This window comes from Nipponia nippon, unplaced genomic scaffold, assembly GCF_047370975.1.
Source record: "Nipponia nippon isolate SJK-2023a ecotype South Korea unplaced genomic scaffold, ASM4737097v1 scaffold_13, whole genome shotgun sequence".
NCBI lineage: Eukaryota > Metazoa > Chordata > Aves > Pelecaniformes > Threskiornithidae > Nipponia > Nipponia nippon.
Window position 1 is genome coordinate 934,719 of NW_028262324.1, and position 27,722 is coordinate 962,440.

General features: G+C 58.5%; 2 protein-coding genes and 1 long non-coding RNA gene across 10 annotated transcripts in view; 1 reads left to right on the forward strand and 2 right to left on the reverse strand.

Annotated features, from left to right (window-relative positions):
• Positions 1 to 858: 858 nt before the first annotated feature.
• TGIF2 (TGFB induced factor homeobox 2) lies at positions 859 to 7,265 on the forward strand. The gene is made up of 3 exons (XM_087749569.1): positions 859 to 978; positions 1,856 to 2,094; positions 5,615 to 7,265. The coding sequence occupies exons 1-3, from the start codon at positions 942 to 944 to the stop codon at positions 6,197 to 6,199; spliced, it is 861 nt and encodes a 286-aa protein (XP_087605695.1). The 5' UTR covers positions 859 to 941; the 3' UTR covers positions 6,200 to 7,265.
• Positions 7,106 to 10,779, reverse strand: LOC148056495 (uncharacterized). Its single transcript, XR_015702924.1, has 2 exons — positions 10,191 to 10,779; positions 7,106 to 7,553 (listed from the first exon to the last, which is right to left on the reverse strand). It is a non-coding gene; the product is annotated as an uncharacterized LOC148056495 (long non-coding RNA).
• Positions 10,780 to 12,179: 1,400 nt separating this feature from the next.
• The window catches only part of DLGAP4 (DLG associated protein 4), a 157,773-nt gene continuing 142,230 nt past the window's right edge, over positions 12,180 to 27,722 (reverse strand). For all 8 annotated transcript variants that reach the window (XM_087749536.1, XM_087749538.1, XM_087749537.1 and 5 more), the window contains 6 exons: positions 20,501 to 20,862; positions 18,942 to 19,033; positions 18,090 to 18,499; positions 16,323 to 16,414; positions 14,762 to 14,914; positions 12,180 to 13,997 (listed from right to left, as the gene is read on the reverse strand). In XM_087749536.1, coding sequence (XP_087605662.1) covers positions 13,782 to 13,997; positions 14,762 to 14,914; positions 16,323 to 16,414; positions 18,090 to 18,499; positions 18,942 to 19,033; positions 20,501 to 20,862 — 1,325 coding nt within the window. In that variant the 3' untranslated portion in view covers positions 12,180 to 13,781. The remainder of the gene's footprint in view (positions 13,998 to 14,761; positions 14,915 to 16,322; positions 16,415 to 18,089; positions 18,500 to 18,941; positions 19,034 to 20,500; positions 20,863 to 27,722) is intronic.

Genomic DNA, 27,722 nt, shown 5'->3' on the forward strand with positions numbered 1-27,722 from the left:
GGTCTCCGGAACTCGAGAGGTCGCCTTGGGCTCTGCTGTCGCAGTGGAGAGGGGCAGGGGGAGCAGCGGCAGCCCAGCAGGGCCTCCAAAGACCTCGCCCGGCCCGTTGGCCACAGACATGGCAGGGGTCCCACCTGGAGCCTCCTCGATCACCACCCTTGCTTTGAAACGCCTTCCACGGGAGCGGTGACGGGCCGAGCTTCTGATTTCCCATTTAGAAAGTTAAAAAGGCACCAAACGAAGCACGGGTGGTGCCTCGGGGTGGTCCGGGGTCCCTGGGGCTGTCACCCACACCCGCCCCAGCCGCTCCGGTCCCCAGACCTGGCCCCGCGCCTGCCTGCTCCCTGCCCGCAGACACCAGTCACCCCTCGGTGCTCGGTTACAGGATTCGGCCTTAACGTGGCCGGGGGCAGGGGCTGGTGCGGTGCCTTGTGGGGGTCCCCGGGTGGGGGTCCCCGGGTGGGTGCCCCAGTGCAGATGTCCCTGGGTGGGCAGCCCTCCCTGGGGGGGGGGGGGGGGGGCCGCGGACCCCCGCAGCCCGGCGCAGCCCGCGGGGCCGGGCGGCGGTGGCGGCTCCCCCCGCCGGGCTCCGTGCCCGGGAGCGGGGCAGAGCCCCATCCCCGCTCGGGGCCGCTCCGGGCGCGGGCGCCGCCGCCGCCAGGTACCGGCCCGGGGCCCGGCGGGGCGGGGCCGGGTGCCCGCTGCCCGGTGCCGCGGCGGTGACAGCCGGGGGCGGGCGGGCCGGGGCCGGGGGCGGGGGGCCCGGCCGAGTTCCTGCCTCCTCGGGAACAAAGGGAACTCTGTCTCGGCATCTGTCACCGCCGCCCACCCAAAACTTTTCGCCGCGCCTCGGCCGCCCGCCCCGCCGCCGCGGGAGGCTCCCGCCGCACCCCCGGCACCGGCACCGGAGCGGCGGCGGCGGCGCGACCCCGGCGCGGCCCATGCAAGGGCCGAGGCGGCGGCGGCGGCGGCCCGGGGGTAAGAGCGGCCAACATGGAGTCGGGCCGGGCTGCGGCGCGGCGGGCCGGGCCGGGCCGGGCCGGGCCGGGCCGGGGGGGCGCGGGGCGACGCGGAGCGGAGCGCGGCCCCGCCGCCTTTGTGCGGGCCGGGCCGGGCCGGGCGCCGCCCCCGGCCTGAAAAGTTTGCGGGAGCGGCGGGCGGGCGCGCTCGGGTGGGTTTTGTTCCCCGCCGCCGCGCTCCGAACTTGGCCGATGCCGCCGGCTCGGCCCGGCCGGGCCGGGCCCGGTCCCTGCCCGTGGCGGGGCCGCGACGCCGGGGCCGCGGGCGAGTTTCCAGCTTCTCTTTCTCTCCCCCTCGCCCCGCGGGCGGCGGCGGCGGGGGGGCCGGGGCTCGCCGCGTCCCCCGGCTTTGTGTCGGCGGCGGGCCGCGGCCGCGCTACCTGTTGCGGCGGGGGCGGCGGAGCGCGGCGCCGGGCCGAGCCCCCGGCCCCTGACAGCAGCGCGGGGAGTCGCCCCCGCCGCCCCGCACCCCGCCGCCCCCCTTCTCCCCGCAGCCGCCCCGGCTCCGCGGCCCCCGCCGCCCTCCCCTGCCGAGATCTCGGTCGGTTTTCACCCCCCCCCCTCCCGGCCGGAGCTCCCCCCTGCCCGCCGCGGGGGGCTCCCCCGGGCCCCGCTGGCTCCCGCCCCTGCGGGCTCCGAGCCGCCGGGCGCTCGGTGCGGCGGAGCGAGCAGCCGCTGCCCGGGGCTCCGCCGCTGCCCGGGGCTCCGCCGCTGGGTCCCCCCCGGCCGGGCGGGCAGGGCGAGCCGGCCTCCGCGGGGGCCTGGGCCTGGGGGGTCCCCCCGCTCCCCGGCCGCGACGCCGCCTGACGCCTGCTCTTTGGTTTCCACCTCGCCAGGCTTTCACCAGGAGAGCTCTGCGGGCAGCTCCACCATGTCGGATAGCGACCTCGGGGAGGAGGACAGCGGCACCTCCCCGGACCCCTCGCAGTCCAACAAGAGGAAGAGAAGGGGCAACCTCCCCAAGGAGTCCGTCAAGATCCTCCGGGACTGGCTGTACGAGCACCGCTTCAATGCCTACCCCTCCGAGCAGGAGAAGCTCAGCCTCTCGGGGCAGACCAGCCTCTCTGTGCTGCAGGTAGGAGCCAGTGCCCCGCACGCTGGGGACGCCGCCGGGTCCTCTGCCACCGTGCCTGGGACGGGCCGGACCCGGGGAACCCCCCCTGAAGTCCCAGAGGACTCGGCACGCTGGAACCACTTACCTCTGCAGGGCAGGGATGAAGGGCAGGGAAGCAAAGCTGCCTGCACGGGGGCGGCCTCTTTCTGGGAGAGGTCCGAGCCCCGGGGACCAGTTCGCTGGCAGGGCTGGAGCAGAGCTTTGCGGCCAGCCAGAAGATGGAGGGACTGGGATGGGGACCAATAGAGCAGTGCCCTGTCATTAGTAAAAGCCACCACAGGTGGGAGGGCTTGGGGGGGGGCTGCTTTATGCTGTTCCGCAGGCACCTCCAGCAAAGGGGCCAGGGCCACCACCCCCGCATGCAGAGCTAGCACCCTCCTGGGAGAGGGGCTGGGCTCTGACCCCAGGTGGCTGTTAGCAGCACTAAGTACTGGCTGGCCCAGCTGGCCCCAGTTACACCAGTTGCATCAAGGGGAGCCCAGCCCAGCTGAGGGCTCCTGGGCAGGAGTCCCCCTGCCCCGCTCCTGGCTGCGGGCTGATGTTCTCCTTGGGTGCTGCGATGGGTGCCCTGCCGGGAGCCCTGACTAGCCGTGGGGGGAGCCGTGCTCTTCCTTCCAGCTTGGGCTTCCACCCTGCCTGCTGCTCGGGTGGCAGGGAGCGCCCGCCTGCAGCGGCCTGTCCCTCTGAGCCACGTGACGGCCAGCAGCCTCCAGGCAGGGGGACCCCTGGGTGCCCAGGGCCCTGTCCGCCCCCTTCCAGCCTGGCAGGGTGGGAGATGAACGGGGGCTTCCCTCTGTTCTCTGGTTCTGGGGGCACAGCGGGGTGGGAAATGGCCCTTGTGTGGAGGGGAGCAGGTAGGGGCCAGCGGGTTCGCAGCTGAGCTCCTCTCCCTGGGCCTTCCTCTGCACCTCCGGCTCCTTTCCCTGCGGCTCAGCGCAGTCCTGGCCGTCCGTCCCGGCCGCGGCCCAGCCACCGGCCTGCGGGCAGTGGCTGCCTGGTTTCCCTCTTCCTGGCCAGCAAGGCAAACTTTCATTTTAATGTATTGCTTTAAATGCTGGCTGTGCAACAGGTTTGTGTGCGGGCAGCTGCTCCGAGGGAGGCTGGTGGTCCTGGGAGGGCTTGAGTCAGCGTGGTGGGGGGAGCAGCGATGGGTTTGGGGCTGCGGGAGCCTGGGCTTGTCCTGGACCAGGGTTGGCACGGTGGTGCCTGGCCCGCGGGGGTTTACCCCGGGCTTGCGGCAGTGGGACCGGCAGGTGCCGGCTGCCCGTGCCCTGAGCGCTTTGGGACCAAGGAGGGCATTGGCAGGCTTGTGTCGAGGTGCGGCCTTGCCGCGCGCCGGCTGTCGTCTGCCCCGTGGGACCCCCTGCGGCCCGCGTGTGCCTGGGGAGAGGGCTGCCCCTGTACCCCCAGGCAGGGGCTCCCGGCCCGGTGGCGTTTCCCAGGGCCAGCTGAGGGCTGTCACCAGGATTTCTGTCAGTCTGAGGTGACACAACAGGACGCCGTGGCGGCTGCTCCATCTGCGAGGAGGTCGTTGGGGTGGAGGTGTGGGACACCCTACGGCAAGGCTGGAGTGGCTGCGGGGTTCGATCCGTCAGTGCCGATCCGACCCCTCCAGGAGCCTCTCGAGTGCAGGGCTCTGCCGCAGCCGCTGGCCGAGCACCCCGGGGTGTTTATGTGCGCAGCCCCCTGCCCGGTCCAGCAGCCCGGGGAGCTGAAGCCAGGCGCCGGCAGCCAGGGATCAGGAGCGCAGCACCCCCGGCTCCCCAGGGAGACCGGGAAGCCACGTGTCTCCCTTGCAGAAAGTTGGGCGGTCAGAAAGCGGTGCCTGCTCCTGGCGAGGCTCCCTGGACAACAGCAGGTTTCCAAGCCTGTGCCCTCCTGTGGGGATGGGCTTTTCCTCCCTGTAGAGGGGATGCCGCTCTCGCGGCGGTGGTGGGGACAGGCGCTGCCCAAAGTGACGGTCCAGTGCGCGCCGGTGCTGGGGCCAAGCGATGGTCATGTTTAAAAAAAAAAAAAAAAAAAGCCGCTTGCGTCAAAGCTGAGGCATATCCCAGCTCCCCGGGCGGGTGACACTGTGCGGTGTCCTGCCGTGTCACCGGTGGTCGTGTGTGCCCGTCTCCGTGCTGTGTTCTCCAGAGGGAGTTGAATGCTGGAAGGCGCATGGTGGGGGGGACCGGCGGGATTTTGGGGGGCTTCTCAGCGCTGTGGAGTTGGTTGGGCGTTTTGCCGGGCGTCCAGCCCTCTGGTTGGGGATCACAGCGGTTGCTCGCCGCGGGATCGGAAGATCATGGCAAAGGGAGCCGGCTACGGCTTGCAAGGGAGGGCGTTTGGAAGGGAAAAGGGGGTGAGACTGGTGTATTGGAGGGTGATAAATGCCAAATATTGTCTTAAAGACAAAAAAAGGACAACTGAGATCTTGCTGCAATCGAAGTTGCGGTAAGTTCTCTCTCCCCGGGGGAAATATTTCATGTAGCTGTTGATTTAGGAAAGATCAGTCATTTTTTCCCCTTGATTTATTCTCTTCTAACTGTTTTCGAGGAAGAAGGCCGTTATTTTAATGTAGCATTTTATACAAGGATGCTGAAACAATGCATGGCCGCGACCGAGTACATGGCCGCTGTGTTTCTGAAGGGCTTCCAGAGGTGCGGCCGCAGAGCTCTGCCTCTGGGGTGTGCGGACGCTTGGGAGAGCCTTTAAAGTCGGCCGTCGCCTCGCGCGCTGGCAGGGGGCATGGGAAGGTGTCGATGTGCTGCCGCGATCCCTGCCGCCCCGTTAGGGGATGGGGGGGCTGCAGCTCTGCCAGCGGATGGTTTTTAGGGTCTTCCATCCATGCTGCTGTCCTGCCGTCTGTCTGCTCCGGGCAGCCTCGGTGCTGCCATCCAGGGCGGCAGCATGTTGGCTCCGGCATCAGTGTGCGAAGCGCGGCCGGGCACGCCGACCAGTTGCCGGGGCTGCGGTGGGGGGACAGCGCTGTGCCCATCCTGCCCCGGGGAGCGGGCAGCTCTGCTCGAGAGCCACGGCAGCTCCAGCCTTGCTCTGCCTCGCGGGGCGGCTGCGCCCCAAAGCTGCCCAGGCTCTGTTCGGTGTGCTGCTGCGGTGAGCGGTGCCGGTGCTGCCGTGGGGGGCTGGCACCCACGCAGTCCCCGGCAGGGTGGGTGGCAGGGCTGAGTGGGAGCGTTGCACCGCAGGCAGCCGGGACAGGGGTGCAGGGAGGAAGGGGCTGCCCCGGGCAGGCGGTGCCGGGCAGGAAGCAGCCGGCGTTGGGGTTTCCGTGGGCGGCTGGGCAACCCCTGCCAGCAGCGGCTCTGCCTCTCCGGAGCCCCACGGGAAGGAGGTGCGGGGCTGGGGGGGCCTGTGGTAGCTGGGGCGTGCGGGAGCTGCCGGCTGGGGCTGGGGGGGCTTCGGGCTGCCGCCCCCCGGCTGGCACTGTGTGTGCCTGGCAGCCCCGCGCTGACAGCGCTGCGCCTCTCTCTCCTCCCAGATCTGCAACTGGTTCATCAACGCCAGGAGGCGGCTGCTGCCCGACATGCTGCGCAAGGACGGGAAGGACCCCAACCAGTTCACCATCTCCCGCCGAGGGGGCAAAGCTGGCGACGTGGCCCTGCCACGGGGGGCAGCTGCCGGCTCCGGGGTGCTGGTGGTGCCTCCTGTGACGGCCGCGGGGGCCTCCAAGGTGCTGTCCATGTCCGTGTGCCCGCAGGTACTGTGCCACCCCGCCCAGGCGCTGGGCAGCAACCTGACGGTGGTGAGCGCCCGCAGCCCCGAGCGGGAGAAGCCCCCTGGCCCGCAGCGCGCGGAGCCGGACCCTGCCCCCAAAGCGCCGCTGGGTGCCACCGGCAGCACCGTGACCTTGCTGGCCCGGGCCGAGGCGGCCAGCCCCACCAGCGGACTCTTCAACACGCCGCCCCCCACGCCCCCCGAGCTCTTTGGCGACGACTTCAGCAGCTTCCAGCTGCTGGTGGAGGTGGCGCTGCAGAAGGCGGCCGAGCTGGAGTCGCAGCGGCAGGGCGGGCAGCTGCCCCTCTTGCCCCAGACTGAGCCCCCGGGAGCCTCCGTCTCCAAATAACCCCTGGGCCGGCTCCCGCAGGGTGCCCTTCCTTGGGGGGTGCCCCACCTTCCAGCCTTGTGCCACCCCCCTGCCTGCACCCCTGACCAGCTCATCTCAGAAGCGGACTCCTGCCTTCCGGGGGGCTCCGGTCTCCGCCAGCAAGGGGGGAGAGGAAGGACGGTTCCGTCCCGCCATCCTCTCGCTGGGGAGGTGTCCCCTGGTGCCAAGGACGGTGTCCCGCGTGCCTGGGAGGACGCGGCTGCCGCAGCCTGCCCGCGGTGAAAAGACCTTTACAGCTTTACTGACCTCTCCCTGCCGCGACTGGCGGTCGCTGCGGAGCTCCCCTTGGAAAACCTGCTGACTTCTTTTTCTCTCTCCTGTAAACAAGGGTCCAGCCAACACCGTTTCTTCACGGAGAGAAAGAGAGAATTTATTTTTTTTAAAGTTGGTGTCTGTTTTAAGGACTATGGATGAAAAGCTTTTTCTCCCAAATCTCTGATCTCTTCCCCCCGCCTTTGTTTCCCCTTTTGTTTGCGGAGGGCCTTGCTGGTACCTCGTGCTGGCCAGGAGCCCTGCCTTGCCCAGGGAAGGGCAGAGGACAGATGAACTGGAAACCTCAACTCTGTGGCATTTTTTTGCATGGAAAACATGGGACCCTCCTCTTCTGCCTTAGGGCGTTACGGATGCTGCCAGCAGAAATCTCTATGGTGCTGTTTAGCAATTTTTTTGTTGAAACATTTTCCCCTTAATTGTGATTTATTACCTGATTTTTTTTTTTTCCTTCTATAAGCATTTCCACAACTTCCCCGTGTTTCTCTTGAGTTCCTGCTGAATATGTGCACGTTGTGTCCCGGAACAGAGAGCGCGTTGCAGAGCCTGCGAGATGCTGACAGCTGGGGTGGACGCAAAGCTGAGACTGTGAAATTTTGTATCCGATTTCTTTATTTTCCTTTTTTTTTTTTTTTTTTTTTTTTTTTTACAAACATTTGGAAAGCGGCGTGCTGCGGGCACGGGCCTGTGTGTTCTTCTGCAATTGGAGCGCTCGCAGCCTGAAGACCACGGTTCCTGGGAAGCGGCGTGGTCTCATCAGCCAAGCGCTGATGACCTGCCCTGGGAACGCCAGGGACCGAGTCCTGTTGCTCCCGTCCCCTCCCTGCTCTCGCTCCCCAGGGCTGAGCGTGGCTGTGCCCGGCTGTGCGGTGCTGGTGACCTCTAGTGACAAGCTGGTGTCTGCGGGGAGCTGGCTGGCCCCCAGCCTGGCCTGGTGGCGGTTTTGGGGCTCCGGGGCGGTTCCTGGCTGGGCATCGCTTGCTCTCGCTGGGTGGGTGCCCGGGTGCTGCGCTGGTCCTGGGACTGAGATATTGCTGTTTCACTGTAAAATGTAAGTTAAATAGCGATACGTACGCACCTATGTTATCTATCCTGAGAAACACTAATCCTAGGTAATTAGCCTGATTATTAAGTTGCATGACTAGAGAGAATCACGTCCGCAGGATCTGGTGCTCTGCAGTGGCTGCAGCCAGCGGTGCTGGGGCAGCAGCGCACGGCGGGATGATGGGGCCTGGAAGGGAAAAGCACTGATTTGGGGGACTGGTGTTTTCCCCCCTCCATCCCCCCTTTTCTTCTTCAGAGAGGTGGTGACGGGGAGAGGAGCTGGGAGCGCCGGCGGGGAGCAGCAGGAAGGCTCGCCGAGCGCCCGCGCGTTGGCCCTGCGCGCCGCAGGGGTGACTGCAGCGCCGGGGCCACCCGGCTGGGCAGAGGGCACCACCGAGGTGGATGCTCGTCACGTGGCTGCGAACATCCCCCTCCTCATCACCCCAGCTCTGTTTTATGTCCGGCCTTTGCCCTCTGCCTCCTTTCTGGGGAAAGCCCTGAATTTTGGGACTCCCTCCCTTATTTCTAGGTAGCCCTGCCCCCGTCCCCCCCTGCAGTTCTGTTTCCTCCCCCGGGGGAGGGAGAGGCTTTTTGGTCTCCTCCCTTTATTTTGCCCCAGTCAAACCAAAGTGGTTTCCTCCCCCAGGGCAGGGGTGCTACCGCTCCGCCTGGCCCCGGACACCGGTCCTGCCCTGGGGATGGACCAGAAAGTGGGGAGGGCGGGGATTACTGGAGTGAAACTTATGGAGCAAAAAACTACTGTAAATATCTTTTTGTTTGTTCTTCTGTTGTCAAATAAAAGTTTTTTAGTTTTGGTTTTTTTTTTTTTTTTTAAATACGAGCTGTGTGTTAGGCTGGGCTATGTCAGTTGTGGGTGGCTCACTTGCTCCTCCCTCACCGCCGCCCCCAGCTCCTGACGATCAGCCAAAGCAGCTTAAGAGGTCTAAGGAGCGTTGCTGGGTGTGGATAAAAGGGGCCGGTGCCTGGCACAGGCCTGCACCTACGCCACCGTCGCCTGCTCTGACAGCCGTTACGTGCTCGCTTCCCGCAGCATTTGCTCCTCGTGTCTGGGAGCCAGAAAGTATTTGGCGGCAGCAGCAAAGGGCTGATGCATTTGTGTCTTCCCTCCTCCTGGCCAGCACTGGAAAAGTGAGACAGCATCGCTGCTAGCCCCTTGGCAAAGGGAAAAAGAAACCATCTCTGCGAGGCTCCACCGCACAGAGTGTCCTGGGTCAGGAGCCCCGTGTGAGGCGGGCAGGGGTCTTGCAGAGCCGCTGCTGGAGCAGCAGCCCCAGCCAGCCTTGCTCTGCCGCAGAGGGCAGGGGCACGGGCCCAAGGGCTGCTGCACCGCTGGCATGGACGCTGGCGGCATGGGCGCCGCGGCAAGGCTGGGCTCGGGACTGCTGTGCCTGCTCCTGCGCTGCCCCGGGGGCTCGGCCAGCCTCCGGCACGCACCAGGCGCGTGCACACCGATATTGCGTCTGCTAGCGACTTCCACGCGCATCAGCTCCAGGCTGCAGCCTGCGCCAGCTGGATGCCCTGCCCCCCCTGAGATGGACGCCTGCTCTCTGCCATAGCAGGGCTGGAGTGGGGGCTAGCACCGGTTCGAGCCCCCTTGCCCCTGGCTTCCTGTGGCGCTGGGTGACCCAGGGGCTCTGCGCCCCGGCAGGGGCTGCGGAAGGATGGAGGCACCCGGCCTCCAGCCAGGCCTCGCTCCAGGGAAACCCCTGGGCAGCTCTGGTGACAGGACTAGCACCGGGGCGTCCCCGCCCCGCGTGGGCTGCTGGCGCTTTGTGCTCAGGGCGAGGAACGCGGGCTGGGGCGCCCGGGGGGCGGGGGTGCCCGAGCCAGGACTCGGCCACGGCAGGGCACTGCCAGCCCAACGCGGGCCGGTGGCCTGCACAGCAGCGGGGGGCACGGCTGGGTAAAACAGCCGGTGCCCCCCAGCTCTGCCTGCCCCTCCTGCGGCCTCAAGTAGCACCTGAGGGTTCCGGAGCCGCACAGAGGTGCCTTTGCCCTGGCCAGGCCCTGGGGACCCCAGGCAGGTCGGGCAGAGCCGCAGGGACCTGCGCTCGCCTCCACGGGGAAGGGGCCGCTGCCCCAGCAGGGCGCAGGCGCGCCCCGCCACGGGCTGACGGGCAGGCGTTTCCCGCAGCCACAGGGAGCGCGGGGGCACAGCCGGCGTCCTCGCCCTCCGGCGCGGCGCTGAGCGGCCGTACCCGGGGAGGCAGGACTCTGCCCGCCGCCAGCGCCTCCGGGAGGGGTCCTGCCCGCCGCCCACCACCAGCCCTGTCCCAGCCCTGCAGCCCCCCGCCCTGTGCTCCGCCCTGGGCACGCTCAGACACTGCACTGAGCGCAGAAAAGCCTTGTTAACGTGACGCTTTCATGCTTTTTGTGGCGCAGCCAACGCTGCCCTGAAAATACCCCCACGGTAAGGCTTCGGGAGGCCCTCCCTGGCCGCTGCATCCCCCATCGCTGTAGCGCGGCGGCAGCGCAGGGCCTCACGCCGTGCCCCGAAACAGCGCAGCCGGAAGGCAGGGTTACGCGTCGCGAGGGTCTCCGAGCCCCCAGGGACCCCCAGGGTCAGCGGCAGCACAAACCATCCCCCTCCTGCGTCCTGCTGCGCTCCTCTTACCTGGCAACGCGGGGAGACGCTCCCCCGGCACCGCTGCTCAGGGCACGCGCCAGCCTGCCTCCGCGGCCCCCCGCTGTCCGTGCTGCCTGGGATGCCGGGGGGGAGCAGGGGGTGCTGAGCCGGCGCCGCGGGAGGCTGCAGGCAGCCGGCACACGCGGTATTCACAGGAAAACGGGCGCCGCAGAGCAGGCGGTGCTGCCCGGGAGGCCCGGGGGCGCACGGCTGGCACGGCAGCGGCTCACGTCCACCTGCGGCAGCCCCCGGGCCGGGACACGACCCCGCGCAAAGCCCCGGGTGGGTACCGGGGGTTTCTGCCCAGCCGGGGCCGGCCCCCGCGATGCCCAGGCCACGGGGCGGGCTCAGCCCGTCCCGCCGGCCGCTGCCGCCGGAGCAGCACCGCGGGGGCCCTCCCAGCGCAGGAGGAGCTCGGCCCGGCCCGGCCCTGCTCTGCCCCCGGCCCGGGCCCGGAGCGGGCAGGGGGAGCCCCAGGGCCCGGCTGCGCCCGGGGCCGGCAGCGCAGCGCGGCCCGGCCCGGTTCTCCGCAGCGGGCAGGGCCCGGCCCGGCCCGCCCCACCCCGCCCTCACACCCACCGCGGGGGCGGGACTGGCGGCTGCCCCGCCTACCGCTTCCACCAGAAGCCCCTCCCCCTCCCAGCAGCCTCGGCGGCCATTCGCCCCCGAAGTCACACGCTCTGCTGTGATTGGCTGGCGAGACCAGCCACCCCGCCTACTGGCTCACCCGGAAGTACATTTGACACAGAAGGCCCACCCAATGTGTCCGCAGGGGGCAGCCATTTTGTTTCACCCGCCATTTTATGGCAGGGAGCAGCCATTTTGTGAAACGTCACGCAGCTCCGTCATTGGCTGACGGCCATTGCTGGACACCATCATCCCCACGTGTTCTCAGGCAGCCGCCTGATTGGCTGCCCTCTTCCTTTGGCCCCAGAAGTGCTCAGCTATAAATATACATACATTTATATACAATGCATGTATACATAGAATTATTTATATAAAGGTGTGTATAAATATGTATAAATACATATTTTTCGTATATATGCGCCTATATTTGTATAGAAGTCTATACAGGTTAGTATGCATAGGTACATTTATAAAGCTGCAGCGATTAATGCAGGTGGCCACCAGCCCACCAGTACCACACAGACGAGAAGTCGGGGAAGGGCCCGGTGCACCCAGGGAAACCGCAGGGGGCACGGGCGTGGCCCTGCCAGCCAATCACCACAGCCCACGTGCTTGGAGGAGGGCGTGGCTCCTGGGCAAATGCCCTATCAGGCTGCAGGAGGGGGCGGGACTTCCGCCAGCTGCACCGCCCCCACGGCAGCCATCTTGGGGGCCCGGAGCCACCCTGGGCCTCGCCCAAGCCCTCGCCGCCACGGCCGCCAGCGCCGAGGACAAAGGGAGAGGCCGCGGGCCGCTGTGGACGCAGGCGGCGCTTATTTGTTGTTTATTTGTTGTCTGCTGACGGTCCGTCAGCCAGCTGGCCCGCGGCTGTCCGCCCTCCTCCTCCTCCGAGGTGGCGGGAGACAAAACGGGAGTGGGGCAGGCGCGCGCTCGCCCCCGCTGCCGGCCTGGCCCCGGGACCCGCAGCGGCCCTGCGCTTCATCCTGCGCTGCTGCAGCCCGGGGGCCCGACGGCCATTTGACAGCAGCCGGCCAGCGCAGGAAAAGCAGCTCCCAGGGCGGCTCCCCCACAGCAGCCCCGGCCGCTTTCGGAGGAGGAAATTTTAAAAGAAAAAAAAACAACAAAAAAATCACCTTTCCTTGACGTTCCCCGTTTCAATGCTCGATCTCTCTACAACTGCATCTTTACAGTTCTCCCCAGAACCCGGCAGCGCAGCCCAGCGTCGCCACCCGCAGCGCTCCCTTCCAGTTACGCCATGGCCAGGCTGCGACAGGAATCCAGCTCTGTAGCTGGGCAGAAGTCTCCAAGAGCACCTGTGCGTGGACAACACTGGACAGCATACACTGCTCACTCAGACATTCAGGATTTCACTTTTATTTATTTTTTTTTGCCTTCTGGATCACCAACACCCTTGCTGAAGCTTCTTTGGGATTCCGCCCCCACCCCCGTGAGAAGTAACACAGTCTCCCAACTCATTCAAGCAAGTGACGGGGAAAAAAAAAAAAAAATCCCCAGCAAGATCGCTCAGGATGGGGCCAAATGCTTATTTTGAGGGGGTGGTGGCAGTTCTGGCTTCAAGAAGCCAGACTGAAAAGGAGACCTACAAAGGGGAAAATGGGCTAAAAAATATTTAGCAAACCTTCCTCTACCCAGAGAGCAGGGAGATAAGGAAAAAATAGTCATCTGATTACACACAGGGTATATATTTTTACACACACTTTTACACACATCTAGATATAGTACATGTAAAAATATATGCTATACATATGCCCATTCTCACCAAGGTGCTTTTAATCACCGTCTGCGCTGTGCGTATGGGCATGTATACGTGTGTATGAATTAATGTACAGGTACTACTAAGTGTATATGTGCATATGTACACATACATACAGGCAGGCAGCCTACCACCAGCTACCTGTGCCCTCCGCTTTGTACAAAACCCAGTCCTCCCCCCCGCAACACCGGTACGCTCGCCCCAGCCCTCCCCTTGCCCAGCCCGCTTCGAAACAGGTCCCCCAGTGTAGCAGCTTCTTTCTCCACAAGCAATTCAAGGAAAATAACTTTATAAAGGGAAGGGGAGAAAAATCAAAGGGAAGCGTGTGTGGATCGTGCCCGGAGTTGCTCTGTGGTCCTGCGGCTCCCCTCCCGTGCCCGGAGGAGGGTTCCGCTCTCAGGATCAGCCAGCCAAGCTCTGCCCCTTCCCCCTTTGCTGCCTTATTGCACATTTGCTTCTGGGCTGCGTTTTAACAACTCTGCGTTACATTCCACAGACCCTGTCATCCTCTCACTTCAACAAAACAGAGGAATACAAACCCACTGCCCTGCCCCCACCCGCCCATCCTCCCCCCCAGTATCCCCATCAAAAGGAAAACAAAAAAACCCCAAGAAAGGCTGCTTGCTAGCAGAGTGCAACAGTAGTACACACTGAACGGTGTTCTCTTCGGGAGCTCTGTGGAAGAGAGGTTATTTCTAACACAGTAAACGAAGCCATGCAAAAGGTGGGATAAAGGGAGCAGGAGGAGGAAAAAATAAAGGATGAGGAGGAAGAACAGAACTGAGGAGGAGGAAGAACACAGCATGGCAAGTGCTCAAGGCTTCACGTTTTCTTGTCCTCTTCTTGTAAACAAGCTAATAATTCTCATTAGATAGAACAAGTAAAAAGACTGAAGTTCCAAGTCGAGGGGCTGGAGTTCCAGGAGTCTGTTCAGTCCATTCAGCAACACCACAGCCAGTGAGAAAACGAGGGGTATTTTTTTCTTTTTTTGTTTGTTTTTTTGTTAAAATCTTCATTACTTAAAGCTGAGAGAAAAAAAGCCAACTCAGGAGCCCTTTTCAAGGATGGCTCATTGTCTCTAGACTGAATAAATCACACTAGTTTAGAGAGAACCTTTTTTTTTTTCTCCTTTTTAATGACTTATAAAAACCACACGGTTCCTTCCTCTGCCCCTTTGCTCAAAGGCGGGTCTGTGCCTCAGGTACGTAGATCTCGATGCTATCTGCGCTCTCCGTGGCCGAGTTCTGCCGGACAGAGGCAGCCCGCTTGGCGGCCATGAGACGCTTGCGAGCTTCCTGGCGCTGCTTGTCTGAATCAGAGGCTTTGTCCCGGTTCAGCTGGGATTTGGACTTGGCTGGCTTCTTTGGCACTGGAGGGGGTGGTTTCTTCTCTTCCTTTAGGGAGACAGTAAGGAAAAAATCCAAACATAAAATAAAAATGCATATACAGAAGCTTGCTCTCTGGTATGGTGGGGACTCTTACGGCATGAGGGACTACGCAATGAGGTTGACTGTCAGGTGAAAGAAACGGGAGCAGTTCTTGAGCAAGACGCTCAAAATCAGCTCCCCCCATTTCTAGAAACGTGCCTTTTTGCATGCCACGGCACAGAGGCTGCCTGTGAAGTGGACTAGAGTTTGCAGACTGTGTCTGGCCCAGCTACAGGTCAGAGCACAGCACAGGCAGCACAAAGACTGCACTTGATCTGGAACTGCAAAACGTCCCTGTGCCGCCCTGCCCAGAGCCGTAGTCCGCCGTCCCACCCCCGTGCCCAGTCAGGAAGCCTGGCCCAGGGACACAGCCCGCGCTGCATTTTCACAAGGTTCCAGTAGGTGTTTTTGTGCTACTCAGACACCGAGAACAGTTCAAACCCATTCATGCAGCACTTGCAACGCTAGAGGCCTCTGTGCCACTGCTTTAAGCATACACCGCTCATCGCTCTGGTCCCTCTCCATCGTAGTGCTTTTTCCCCTTGTACAAAATTGTTGGCGCTACTACTCAAGAGGACCGGTCTCAGTGCCTTGCAAGGCTGTGAGACTACGCTGCCCGAGTGCAATACGGTAAAAGCCCCAGAGAGCTTCTGTTTGCAGACAGAAACAGGCCTCAGATACCCAAAACGTCCGCGAGGTGCTCTGGCTGCTCTCAACCGCCCCACACTCACCTTTCTCTCCGGTGTCTCTGCCAGTTGCCAGCTATTAGCTTTCAGGTGGTACAGCTCATCAAACTTCATGCTGATGTCTTCTATGGACAACTGCAGGAGATCCCAAAACCCAGCTAGGTCTTGGGCTGTGGGTCTGGGATTGGCATTAGGGTTCTAGATGGGAAAGCATAAAAAACCCTTTCAGAAAGGGTATACCCTCCCGGCAAGCAGAGCAGCCTCCCAGCTTACAATGTTCACCCCTTGTAAGTCTACCTGCCTGACAACTGAAAGGTCAAGAACCCACAGGAGACACCAGCCCTAAAGATGCAGAGACACAATGCCATCAGTTACAGTCAAAACTGTTCCTGCAAAGATCAGGAAGCAGAGATCCTGGCTCTATTTCTCCTACAGGGCCTTGAAGAAGAATCCTGAAAGAGACGCTCTCCATAGCAGAAAGCAATAGCTCCATTCTCCCTGGAGAACTTGCGTGCCGGTGGACAGCAATCCAAAGAAGCCAATATAGCCTTCACGAGCAAAATCTACATCCCCCCACAAAACAATCTGAAAGTATCAGTGTTTCTCAGGCGAGGTTGAAAGATTTTACATAGCTTAAGTTTCTCCCAAGAACAGAATTTTCCCAGTTCTGAGATATCTGAGCTGCCATCATAGGCCTGGATGGTCTCGGGAAAGGAGGGGATCAGATCCGAGCAGCTCACCACAAAGCACCAAGGGGAGACCTCGGCGCAAAGCTGAGGAAAGCCTGGCAGCTAGTGATCAGCGGGAGACCAGCAAGCAGATGCTCAGCACTTCACCCCCTCCTCCTCCTCCCCAAGTTTCTCTAAGTTTTTTTTGCAAGTAAAGGGGAATTCACCTCTGAGGAAGTTTGCAAAATCCATGCCACAATAAAGCTTGAGGGGAAAACCAGAGATTGCTGCCCAACCCCGCATGAGCCCTGTTCGGCTCTCAGCAAGGGCAAACCCTTGCATAACATTTGAAGGGATCCGAGTCAAACAGTGCTTTGCGACCAGCGAGGGACAATCCAGTCGGGACAGTTTTACCATCCACATAAATCTACATGCAAAGCAAGCATGTTTGGAGAAGAACAGTAGACTTTTCAAACATTCCCCCGTTTGGCAAAACCTTGGTGGTTCACCTCAAAAAGCCCTTTAGAAGTAATAAGAAAGAGGTAGTTTCCAGGACACACAGCAGTACGGCTGGTTGACAGTTCAGACCCACAGAGAGACTCTGCGTGTTCAGCATGCCCTGATCAGCAGTTCAAGAAAATTCCCCTGTGCTCACGTAAGCACCAAAAGGAATTGCAAACACTCATCCCGGAGCGGAGCACGGCCCGAGAACTGCCCGTTCAGAAGAGAGGCTGAGGCGATCAGCCTCCCACTGCTTAGCCGCTGTTTTAAATCGGCATTCATCCACCGTGGCACGGCGGTCAGGCTGCAGGCTACAGCTGCACTGGCTCGGCTTTTACAGCAACAGCAGCCTGTTAATACCTGATCATGTTCCTGTAGTGCTGTTGAAACAGATACATCCCGCTCCCAAAGCCCAGGAGAAACAGATCCAGACTCACCAAGTTTTGTTCACAGAGGCCGTGGAATTGCTGGAACTTCTGTGACATTAGTAACTGTGCGCTGCCCACTGCACTCAGGACTTTTCCTAAGACTGTGAGAGAGAGAGAGAGAAAAAGACCTCAGGTGAACAGACTGTTAAATGCAGCAATGAACTCAAGTGTTTCTGGAGCAAAGAAACACTCCTGATTCATTAGGAAAGGAGTTTCAGAGACCCCCAAGGAAATAATTGCTCTCAGGGAAAGATGTATCGAAACTATAATCTACGTCTGTCTGTGCCATCCGTTATTGCTCCTTTAGAGCAGGTCGAAAGCAGGCCGGGCTGAGAATGTGACATCAGAGTTTGCAGAAAGTGCCTTAAGCTGCCTTCAGCCCATCAGACAAGCCACCAGCAGGATCTCAGCGAGCAGATCTGCTGGCACCTGCCTGCAATCACAACCTGCTTTTCCACTCATATGCAAGAGGTGAAGGCAGCGAGGGGCAGAACTGTCTCCAGCCTCCACTTACCAGAAGGGACTGAAATACTGGCAGGCTAGGGCTTTTAGTACCCGGACTTTGTGCTGCTCTTGGTGGGTTTTCCGAGAAGCTGCTGGGTATGGCAACATTCCTCTGCTCATTAATGCCAAAAACACCGCATGGGCTTCTCCCTTCCAAAGGCAGGGCTGAGAGACCCACAGTGCCTGCAACTGCACCATGGCCAGGGACGAACTGGTTCCCCCTGTCCTCCCTGGTCTGCTGCTGCACCCACGGGGTCAGTTCTGAGCATTTACAGATCTTGGTGGGACAAGCGCGAGCTGGGCTCCCTTGTACCCACCAAGTTCTCGGTTACAGACTCTACTAGGAGATTGCTCTTCGAGGTCACAGATACAAGGCCACGCGGCTCTTGGTGTCTTTTCTTGCCCCAGGCAAAGGAAGGGCATCCCCTGAGGCTGGGAGAGCCCTGGCACAGCCCGCCCAGCTTGGCGGCCAGTGCAGCATCTTAGTGCAACAGGATTAGAGATCAGCTCCCCCAAGCCCTAGCAGCGACACCGAGCTATAACCGAGTCTCACCATTATTTCACCTTTCTCAGGTATTGAAAAAATAAAAATCAAGCCGACTCAAAACAAAGATCCTGCCCTCTGCAGCCCAGTCACCCACTTCTGTCACTCTGTATGCACCCTAGCATGATTTTCACTGCAAGCAGCACAGGTTTTGCCAACTCATTTGAAAATAATGAAACAAGCCTGATAGGGACTGAACCCAATAAAATCAAGTGGCCTTGTGTTCCCTGTGCATTGCTTTTGGTGTATTTAGTACAAATTCAGTGAAGCTTTCCCATATGACGATGCCTCCTCTTTGCTGTGGAGACAAGTCCACCAATTCAGCAGACCAAACGAGCTCAGAAGTCACATTCGTTCTGCCCTGCTACCAACTGAACTTTCACCTGCCCGCTCGAGTACAATGGGTTCGGCAGGGAGAAAGATCCCACAGCCTCCCTGAAAGCAACCCATTTAAGCTTTTAGCAGTTCCGAGTGGTCAGCAGCTGCACCATCCCCTGGAAGTCTTCTGTGCTGCATCACAGTATTGTTTCTTCCCCCACCTGCTAGAGGAAGTTACCTGATCCTTTCCAAAGAAAAAATGTTCCTCATCCCATACTCATCTCCATGTTCTACCCTTACTCTGTGGGCTCTTGGCAATTTAACTGCTGAAAACTGATCCAATGCTCGGTTACAACTCTCTGTCGAGTGAGGAGCTGCTCCAGTCTAATCCAGAGGCTGACACCACCTACCTTCTTCAGAGAGATTGTTCTCTTTGGTCTCCTGGTCCATCTGACGGCACCAGCCTTCTAACCGCTCCGTTTCTGCCTGCAGCAGCTTCAGAAACCAGTACCCATCCCGCCGGCAGGCTCCTGGCTGCGTGGGTTCTGATGGCGAGGTGGAGGAGGTCTCAAGCCAGGGGTCAGGAGGAGGGAGAGAGGAAGGCTCCAGGGCTGGGTCACTGTTTTCTCCATAGGAGAGGTTTCTCTTAATCTGCGAGGGCTTGGCTGGTTGCCGGGTAGTGGCATCAACACCAACGGAGTTGTTGTGTTGGGGGCACTCAGCGAGGCTTCTCTCAGATGATTTACAGCTAGAGTTATTCAGTTCCTGCGTGTCAGAGTCTGTGTCCTGTTTGGAGGACATGCTGCGAGAGTGGCTGTTTCTAGAGAGATCAAAAGCAAACGTTCAGTAGTAGAACTCAACCTGGCCGGCCTCGCGCGCTGCCAGGGAAATGCATTTGTTTATTATGCCTGCAGCCGAGCCTCGCCCTGCCCCTCCTCACACACAAACACACACCACACATTCAGACAGACAAAATTATAAGGTTGCCTGCTTACTGCAATAGGCCTTTCAGACGAGAGGACTGACGCACATCTATAATTACATCTTGTACTTTTTTTTTTTAATTTCAAACTCTCATTGATTTGGCTGTTTACAGAACAAGTGCTTTTTGCAGCGGGTGTGTGCTGTGGAGGAAGAGCTCTCCGTGGGCCCCCATTCACCACCACTCATATTGGAACAAAGAAGGGGAGAAGTCTAAGCGAAAGTGGGGGAAGTGCAATTTAAAAGAAAGGAAACTACGAAAACTTGCGTCTTTCACTTACCGCCACTCGTCCTCTACCTGTACCCCGATGGACTGGAATTTGGTGGCTGGCGGAGGAGGCTCCTCTTTTGCCACTGGCTGAAGGCAGTCAACCTTATTAAACGAAAAAAATACAGACAAAAACAGACACAAGAACTTGCTGCTGGAATTCACATTAGTAGACCAGGAGCGCTGCACACACACACAGCATGCCGACGCCACACACCAACTGGAGGGCTGTCCCCGGAGAGGCCCAAGGCTACGCTCAGCTCTGCCGCCACGTGAGCATCAGGACTGCGTCCTGCCGGGCTGCCGCCAGGTTTCTGCTCAAGAGCACTCGGCCCTGCCATGCACCGCTGTTTGCGCGGCTGTGGCACGCTGGGGAAGGGCTGTGAGCCCCCGAGGGGGCAGCTGCCTGTGCGGCATCCAACACGGGCAAAGGCCAAGAGATTGAAGAGAGGGCAGCAATCTGATTAAGACTGACAGCAAACCCAGCCTCCTCTCTCCCGGAGACTGACACCCTCCATAGCTCTGGGTAAGAGGGTTAGGAGGCTTTAGGAAGGAAATCCAGGCCCCGGGGCAGGTGGCTTGGGAACCAGCTCAGAAAAGGAAGAGGAGAGGAAGGCAGTCAGCCTCTCCAGTGCGAGTTCTCTCACCTTGCTGCCCTGTCAGCATGTGCTTTGCCCCACTAGCCCTGCAGAAAGGCCTTCGCTATCACAGGTACCTAACCGGCCAGCTGGCCTTACTGTAAAGACAACGGAGAACTTATTCAGCACAGACGTGGTGGCTCAAAGCCCAGATCCTGCATTTGGACTCGCCCAAGTGCTGGAGTTCCTATCTGCAGGTAACAGCCTGCAGCACTGAACCAGCGCTTCGGGACAGCACAAGCGCTCGCAGCCGTCAGCCACCTGTAACGGGGAAATCTGCCCACAGGAGGAGCGTGCAATTGCAGATGAATTAAATTTCGCTGAGCAAAGCATGGATTTACACTACTCAATGGGTTCTCATTTGACTACGTAATCAACAGCTCATTTCCATCGATTTCCACAGAGTTAAATGCTTCCAGCAAGAGAAGCAGCAGCCTGCTGGGAACGGCGGACAGCAAGGAATCGCTCCCTCCTGCCTACAGCCCCGGGACCGTTTCACACTGCAGCAGCCCATACTACGTGGATGTCATGTAGAAGGGCCCACCTCTCAGAAGAAAGTTGCCCCTAGAACTGTGGTGGACAAGGAGCAGATGTATGTTAATAACACATAGTACAGAGCACAGGCATACTAGCAGCAAGAGGCCTCTTCAGAGGGAATCACCCAGTTAACATGGTCCCACTGCTTTAAGAAACATTTTAATTTTGTACTAAAAGAACTTAGTCCTTTCTGGGCTGTTATGGAAAGCTTCTGCTGTATTTCACCCCTGGGAACACAGGAGGTTAATCTGACAAGGCAGTTGGTTTCTCCTGCTAGAACAGCAATAACTATTTAGAATAAATAGTTCACCTGCACACCTGGTCAGACAAAAGGCACACGCTAAATGGATGGGTTAAGGACATTCCTTAGGACAAAGGAGAACAAACTATTCCATACTTGTATTCCTATGGACGACAGCTTTCTTTTGGGGATGTTCTCCACTTTAGGCTCTTCGCTAGTCAGAGTCCCTTTGTCACTTTTCAAAGTTGCATTTTTCTGGGGTAACTCCGGAGTCTCTCTTGCTGGAGTCACAATGCTTCCCCTCGTCACACTAGGTGTCCTGGTGCTGTCCAAGCTGTCCGAGGAGTTGCTGAGCCCCGACTGGCTGGTCACCTCGCTCTTGTGGTCCTGGCTGTCCAGGTAGGTGTCCTGCGCCGATTCAGTGCTGCTCTGCACAGTGACAGAGATGAACGGCTTTGATGTGGTCCGAGGTGGGACAGGAGGTGGAGTCTTTTTATATGCCACTAGGCATGATGAACCTGCAGTAATGGAGGTGGGAAGAATGGAGAATGCAAAAGACAGATTGGGGGGAGAGAGAGATACAGTAAAAGAGAGAAAAAGCAGGTCAGTCACAACATCCAAGAGGAGCCTCCAAGTAGAAGCTGGAGGCAGAAACGCAGAACAGCCTACAGCCAGCAGCTCACACTGGGTAACCCAAACCAAAGCATAAGGGGAAGCGGAAGGCAGAGCCAGAGCTAGCTTGCAAAAGAAGTCAAAAGGAATACCATGATGCGTGAAAGGCTGGAAATGGAGAAGAGGTATAGAAAAGCCTCCCAAGAATGCTACAGGGTTTGGCAGGTGTAAGCCTCCACGCTGGGGAAATTTTCTGTGGCTAAACCCTATGTTTTAATGTCCTAGTACAGCCAAGTGTCTCAGCTCTTTGTCCCATCGGTTGACAAGTTTCAGTGTCTGGACCAGGGTGATGTTTTTTCCTATAAAAACGGAAAGAAGCCATAAAGTTTGTTAGATGCCAATGGTAGGAACAAACGTTTGTGAAGTACCTTAAAAACCTAGCTGCTATGCGTTAGAGGAAATCCATCATCTGGATGCAACAGCCTAAGAGTGGCGAGGCTGCTGCCGCTCCACGGCCCCGGATCCGACCAGCAGCGAGGTGAAGATGTGTTCCCAGCAGGCACACGGGACACACACAGCCACTACACGTGCGTGTACGTACACGAGGCTGGCCACACAGATCACAGGAGAGCACACCCTTCCTCTAGCCCTTGTCACGCAGATGGTGACAGACATCAGCACAGGCCCATACACCTCCCAGGTCACCCAACCAACGATACAGACGGGCTGTACAAACCCAAACCCAGGTTCTAAGTCTTTTCCTAGCACAGCTCTGACGACTGCAGGGGCTGTCATTCCCTTGGATTCCCTGCTCCAACCCATATTCCCTGATCTCAGTAAAGTTTTGCACCTCAGACTGCAAGCTCCTACCTCCCACTGCACTGCCCAGTCCCATACGTAACCTCCCCAAAACCTGCTGACGCAGCGGTAGATATAGGCACATACAGGTACAGACCATTTTCATTAAACACCACAGACTGTTAACTTTACCATTTCCATTCCCAAAGTAGCCACCAGCATAGTAACAAATTTAGCACCAGATGAGAGACCAGTCCTCTCCGTCAGGAATCCTTGGCCTGCTTGGGGACCACGAGGGCAGAGGTAGCTGCTGCTTCCCAGCATTACCTTCCGCCAACCTGATCCGAACTGATTACGGGTATGGGACGGGGGTGTTCCAGCTGACACGAGCCTCCCGGGAGCTCCTTTTCCTCCCCAGACAGGTCCCTCTGCCTGCAGCGGAGGCTGACCGCGCTCACGGGGCGCCCGGGGGGTCCCAGCTGCCTCAGTCTCCAGTGGGGTCAGAGCCGGTCCCGAGCATCCCTGGGAGCCCGGCCATATTCCCTGCGGGGAAATCACACAGCTACACCATGCGCCTTCTTGACAGTATTTACACATCCCAATATCTACCATATTAACAGCTAAAGTTCCATGTCAAAGAAGGAACTAAAAGGGAAGGAGGAGATCTGTGTTTCCAAAAGCACACATGTGCCCAGAGGTGCTGAGCGGCACCTCTGTAACGGTGCTACTGCCACAGGAGAACTAAGGAGCTCGCAGCGGGGTTGCCAACCAAGCTGCCTTTCAGCACGAATCCAGACAGGAGCTCAGGAAGGCACAAACCCCATACCAGTTCCCCTGGCATCCCAGTACACCGAGTCCAGCACAAATTGAGCAGTGTCCTGATGCCGCAGGAGTGGGACCTATCCTGACTGCTCACCCCGGCCCTTACACCGCCTTCTGACACATGGCCCACATGGCTGCAAGAGGGACTTGCAGTAGGGAACCACATAGCTGAAAAACAACCAGGACAGGCTACTGTGCCTGGGGACTGGGTTATTGTCCCCAGCGCTGGCACGTGCCCCGTGAGCCACCCAGGGCAGCCCGAGCCCCCAGCCGCCCTGTCTCCAGCCAGGACGGGAACTTATTACACACTTTAAAAACCACCTACAACAGTTTCCTAAAAGATCAGGTGCAAGTGCTTCAACTTGTCAAATTTACATGCCAAACCACAGCTACACACATCCTTTAGCCAGTACTTACTCGGTCATGTAAATAGCATGCAACTGCACTGCCAGTTCGTCACTAATGCAGGACTCGGAGGGCACTGGCACTCACCTCCCACCCGGCAGCCCCACTTCATCGCCCGGCACACGCAGAGTGGAAGCCCCTGCGCTCAGGACCGCAGCAGGACCCGCTGCAGATGCTCGAGCAGCACCAGCTCAGTGTTCAGCATCTCTGAGCAAGTCAAGCTCGCCACTGGGATGCCTCTTTCAGGGGTACCAGATTAGATGGCACCACTCAGACACGCGCAGGCCGAACTGCACCCTGCAGCTGACCTTTGCCCATGGGTGTTGCTTGGCAGGATCAGGATCATTGTGCAAATGTACAAACTGCCAGCACAGCAGGAGGCACGGAGGTGCTAAAGCAGCACTCACTGCATCATCGCTCCAGCTCTTTCCCCATGTTCTCTGCTGGACACCCCCAAAAGCCTCCTTAGGTGTACTGCTGATCTGATCGAGTTAAAACTTGCCTCGTTACAGATGTTTACCTGCTCTGCCCTTAGAGCAGAAACCTTGACTACACCTACCCGGCCCAGAGCACAGCCTGCTGCACAGGCAAAGCATTCCTCACGGGAGCAGAGCTACGAGAGCTCTGCCCCATCACAGCATACTCCCCTGGCTGTGCAGCTCAACGGCCTCTTGGGTGCGTGCCGAAATAGCTCATCTGCCGCCGACGCCTGCTTGCGCAGGGCACCACCGCTGAGGACGGAGGAAAAAGAGTTCAACCCTAGACACGCACTGGAGAGCGCGAGAGCAGCCCACGGCTTTGGCTGCTCGGGCACTCGGCACTGCGAAGCTGCACAGGCACACGCTGCCGGAGGCGCAGAGGAGGAAGGCTCTGAGCAGCCCACGGGCGAGGAGTGCCCCCACGGTCACTCTGCCAGGGCTGTCTGACCAGAGAGCACCGTCTTAAAAACCTACAGCAATTTCTAGGCCAAGTCTTAGGCCCAGCCTTGTACAGCTCATCCCAACAGAGCAGCATAGGAGCAGCCTGAACAGAGCAATCGCAGAAGGACCCCTCGATAAGCTGTGCCTACACCACCGAGACACAGGACACTCGTGCTGCCCTGCGTTACCGTACCGGGGGGCTATGGCAGCTCTTACCTAGGACAAGCAACAGCCCCCCAAACTGGCGGTGGAGACAGCCTGTCCATGCGGCCCTCCAATTAAATACCTGCCTCCCCACTCCACGCAGCCTGTTCTTCACGGGGAGAGGGCCCGGCCCCAGCGCACCGGCTGCCCGGGGTCCCCCGCCGCCTCCCACTGAGCCCCGTGACACCGTCCCGCTGGGAGGGGTGCGGTGGTTTTGCTGGCGTGTTTACCAGGAGCACAGCTCAAGTTTCCCAGCTGCTGTTTACACCCACAGGGCTGTAATCTAATTAGGGAAAGTAAATCAATTGCTATCTGATATTGAACACTGAAGCCAGGCAAAACAAGGGGAGGGTGGCACACCAGCAGAGAAAGGCAGTAGTTTCCTGGGGAAGATCAGTGGTGTTGAGGGTCAATAAGCTAGATCCACATTCATCCTTCCACCTACCTACAGCCAGCACAAATACTGTTTGTGCTGCTCTACAGACAGGGGGAAACTGCAGCATCCCCTTGTCTTGTTCCTGGGGATCCCTTCATGCCATCCAGCTCAGCTGAAGAGCGTCACAGATTTTGCTAGAAGGGAATCACACAGTACCAACAAAAAAAATGCCCCTGTTAATGTACACGTGGTCAAAGGGTTGGCTACATGAGCTATAAAAACAAATTTATGGCTCTAAGAAACACTGCAAATGAAAAACACAAAGATCAGAAGCCTTGAAGAACTGGGGATGCTTTGATTGGTGCAATCGCAAATTAACCCCACTGAAGCCCTCTGCCACCATAAAACAGGGACTTCTGACTGTGCAGCAAACCCAGAAACCACACCTTACCTAAAACGGGTTTCGAAAGCAAAAGTTGGAGTAAGCCCATCTCGAACAGCCTGCCCTTCTCCCTCAAGACAACTCTGAACTAAGCTAGAGCGTTTCTTGCATCTGTGGGAAGAGACAAGGTACTGAGGAAGCCAAACGCATCCCGGTATTTCTGTAGGAGAGATGTTACTGGGCCAAACGAGCAGGCAGCATACCCTCGTGGCCCAGAGGCCAGTCCCACCAGTTGGGAGCGTTCCAGTTGCTGCCTTACCCCCTCCAAAGGGCTACAGCTCAACAGGGTATGAATCTGCTCTTGAGTTGCTGCAGTCATAGCCTATTATATTTTAAAATCAGCTTGTGCTCTAACGTGGAACTACAATCCACACGGGCACCGGAGCAGGTACACATCATCTGCAGCACCACCAACTAGAGTTCGCTCGCAAGCATCAGCCACGCTCCAAAAGGTGCGGAGGAAGAAGAACACGTGGAAGGTTTGCTTAAGCGTCCAGCTTCGCAGCAGCAGACTCTCCCTGCTCATAGGATCTTCTCAGGCTTATTTAAGCAAGCTGTTAGAATTCACAACTGTGCTGCAGATGATTGATTTTTGGGGGGAGGGCTGTCTGTTTATAGTCTTCCTTGCGCAATTATTTTTAGAAAGCAGCGTGTTTCCAAATTCGCATCTTCCCCATGACATTACCTGCTGCTCTCAGGGCTTGGGCAATACCTGCTGATGCAGCTCCGGGCAGGAGAGCTGTGTTTTCAGAGCCGTAGCCTGGAGAGCCCTCCTGACCCCCAGACCAGCTGGGCATGCTGTCACCCGCTCCTTCCAGAGAACCAGGCATTTGCTTCTTGAAAGACTAAACATAAGAGTCATAAAAGACTATTAAATCCAGCGCTGCGTTAAGAGGTCCCTGTTCAAACACCACCAGGCTGTACTTACCTGCTCAGTACCTGGCAGCACCACCAAGACCAGAGCCAAGGTATTTGGGTTTAGATTGAAATACCATAATTGCCCTCAAGTGTGCGTCTAGCATGAAATGCCCAGTAATTCTGCTGCTATTGCCCATTCAATACAGCCTGGTGATATTTCTAATCATTCCAATGACTTCAAGGACCTATTCAAGCCATCCTCAGGTTTGATTATTATCTCAAAGGCTCCAAGCCACAGTCGGTTGTGAAGGCAAGTCCGACTGCCCTCGAACACGTTCGCAGGGCTCAGACTGCTATCGCTTTCCTGCTCCACGCATCTCCCCCTTCTCCACGGGAAGATCTGAAGAAACGACCTCATTTCCTTGTGCACAAAGCAACATGCTCTGAAATAATCTCTCCTACTACAAGACAAGCTCATTTGTCTTTTAAATGAAGCAACCCAGTAATCTTGCAGCAAATGAGAACCACCATCAGTTCATTATCCCCTCGGAGATTCTGGCCACATGTCTTTGGGCTTGTGTTTGCCACAGGGTCTCACAGATGGAAAGGGCTGCATTTAGAGGCAGTTTTCAACAGCAAAGGGAACTGGAACGGCCACATTCCAAGCAGCCTGACCTCTGATTTTCATCAGCTCGCAGAACACTTCAAGGTTGAAACTATAATGAACTGCAGGATGTTTTATTTGTAGAGAGTCCAAGTAAAAACGATCCCCAGTTACAATTGCTACTGAAGACAATAGCAAAAAGCAGATCTTTATTGATTTTATGGTTCACAGCAATCACTTCAGACCTTATTTTTCTGCTAAAACAAAATGTTCCTAGCCTTTACGGCCATGGCCACGGCACGCACGCCTCCTCAAATCTGTATTTGGCCTGTAAAAAGCTGAGTATTCTGCCCATTGAAGGTCAGGACACCCCCATCAGTTAGTGGCACAGATGAGAAACCGACCCAAATTTTATTAGTCAACAGAAAATATTTCCATCTAGACAAGATGGGGAATCCATGTGAAGATGCCACCTCTCGCTCTGAACAAACAACTGTCTGTAGAGTGCTGCAGAAATTTTAAAAGAATTCTTACACTGGTTAAGCAAAACCACACTCCTGGAAAGCAAAGCTAAGTAACTGCATTCATTTAAAGAGACTGTTTATGGAAATGCTATAAATACCTACTCCCTCAGTGTTTTCCCTTCGTAAATCTTTGTAGTACTGATCTTTGAAAAAAGGAAAAATCTCACCGCAATACTACATAGAGGAAAACAGGCACCTGACAGGGAAATACATTGCTGACCTGCCTGAGCTGGGGAGGCAGGGACGGGCTGCGGACGCTCCTGCCACAGCCCTCGCTCCACCCTAAACCCCGAGAGCAGCGGCAGCCCGGAGCGAGCAGCTCGCCCACCTTACGGTCCGAGCTGTGCGCCACCTCCGGGGCAGCTGAACGTGCCCAGAGACCCACAGAGCGACCGGCCCAGCAAAGCCCTTCTGAGGCGCTCAGACAACCAAGAGGAGCACTGTTAGCACCGCAGCAGCTCCCCACAGACCTCAGCTTTGCTTGCTGTACCTGCTGTTTCCTTCTAATCACAGAGCCGACACACAGGCCAGGCTGTGTATCAGGTATCAAACGACAGAAGATGCTGTAGGTGCTCCTCCCAAGCAGCAGCAGCAGGGGAAAAGCACGGCCACCTCTGCGTTACAGCCCTGCTTAACCCAGCCACACAACAGCCCGGCTCCTGCCCCGGACATCCAGATCACCTCCCGTATTTCTGAAGGAGGTCGGTGGAGAAATTCAGGCTGACATTCCCCTTGTTATTGCCCTACTCCTCCTCAGCTTTTGGCCCCGGCACAGCTCAGTAGGTAGAGCAGCAAGCCCTGCAGCCTGCTCGG

What these genes read in the sequence shown, in the direction of transcription:
- TGIF2 (XM_087749569.1), top strand. Translation starts at nt 942, where the DNA reads ATGCAAGGGCCGAGGCGGCGGCGGCGGCGGCCCGGGG. An exon ending in GCGGCGGCGGCGGCCCGGGG is followed by an intron (nt 979 to 1,855) that starts GTAAGAGCGGCC and finishes CCACCTCGCCAG; the next exon opens with GCTTTCACCAGGAGAGCTCT. An exon ending in CCAGCCTCTCTGTGCTGCAG is followed by an intron (nt 2,095 to 5,614) that starts GTAGGAGCCAGT and finishes CTCTCCTCCCAG; the next exon opens with ATCTGCAACTGGTTCATCAA.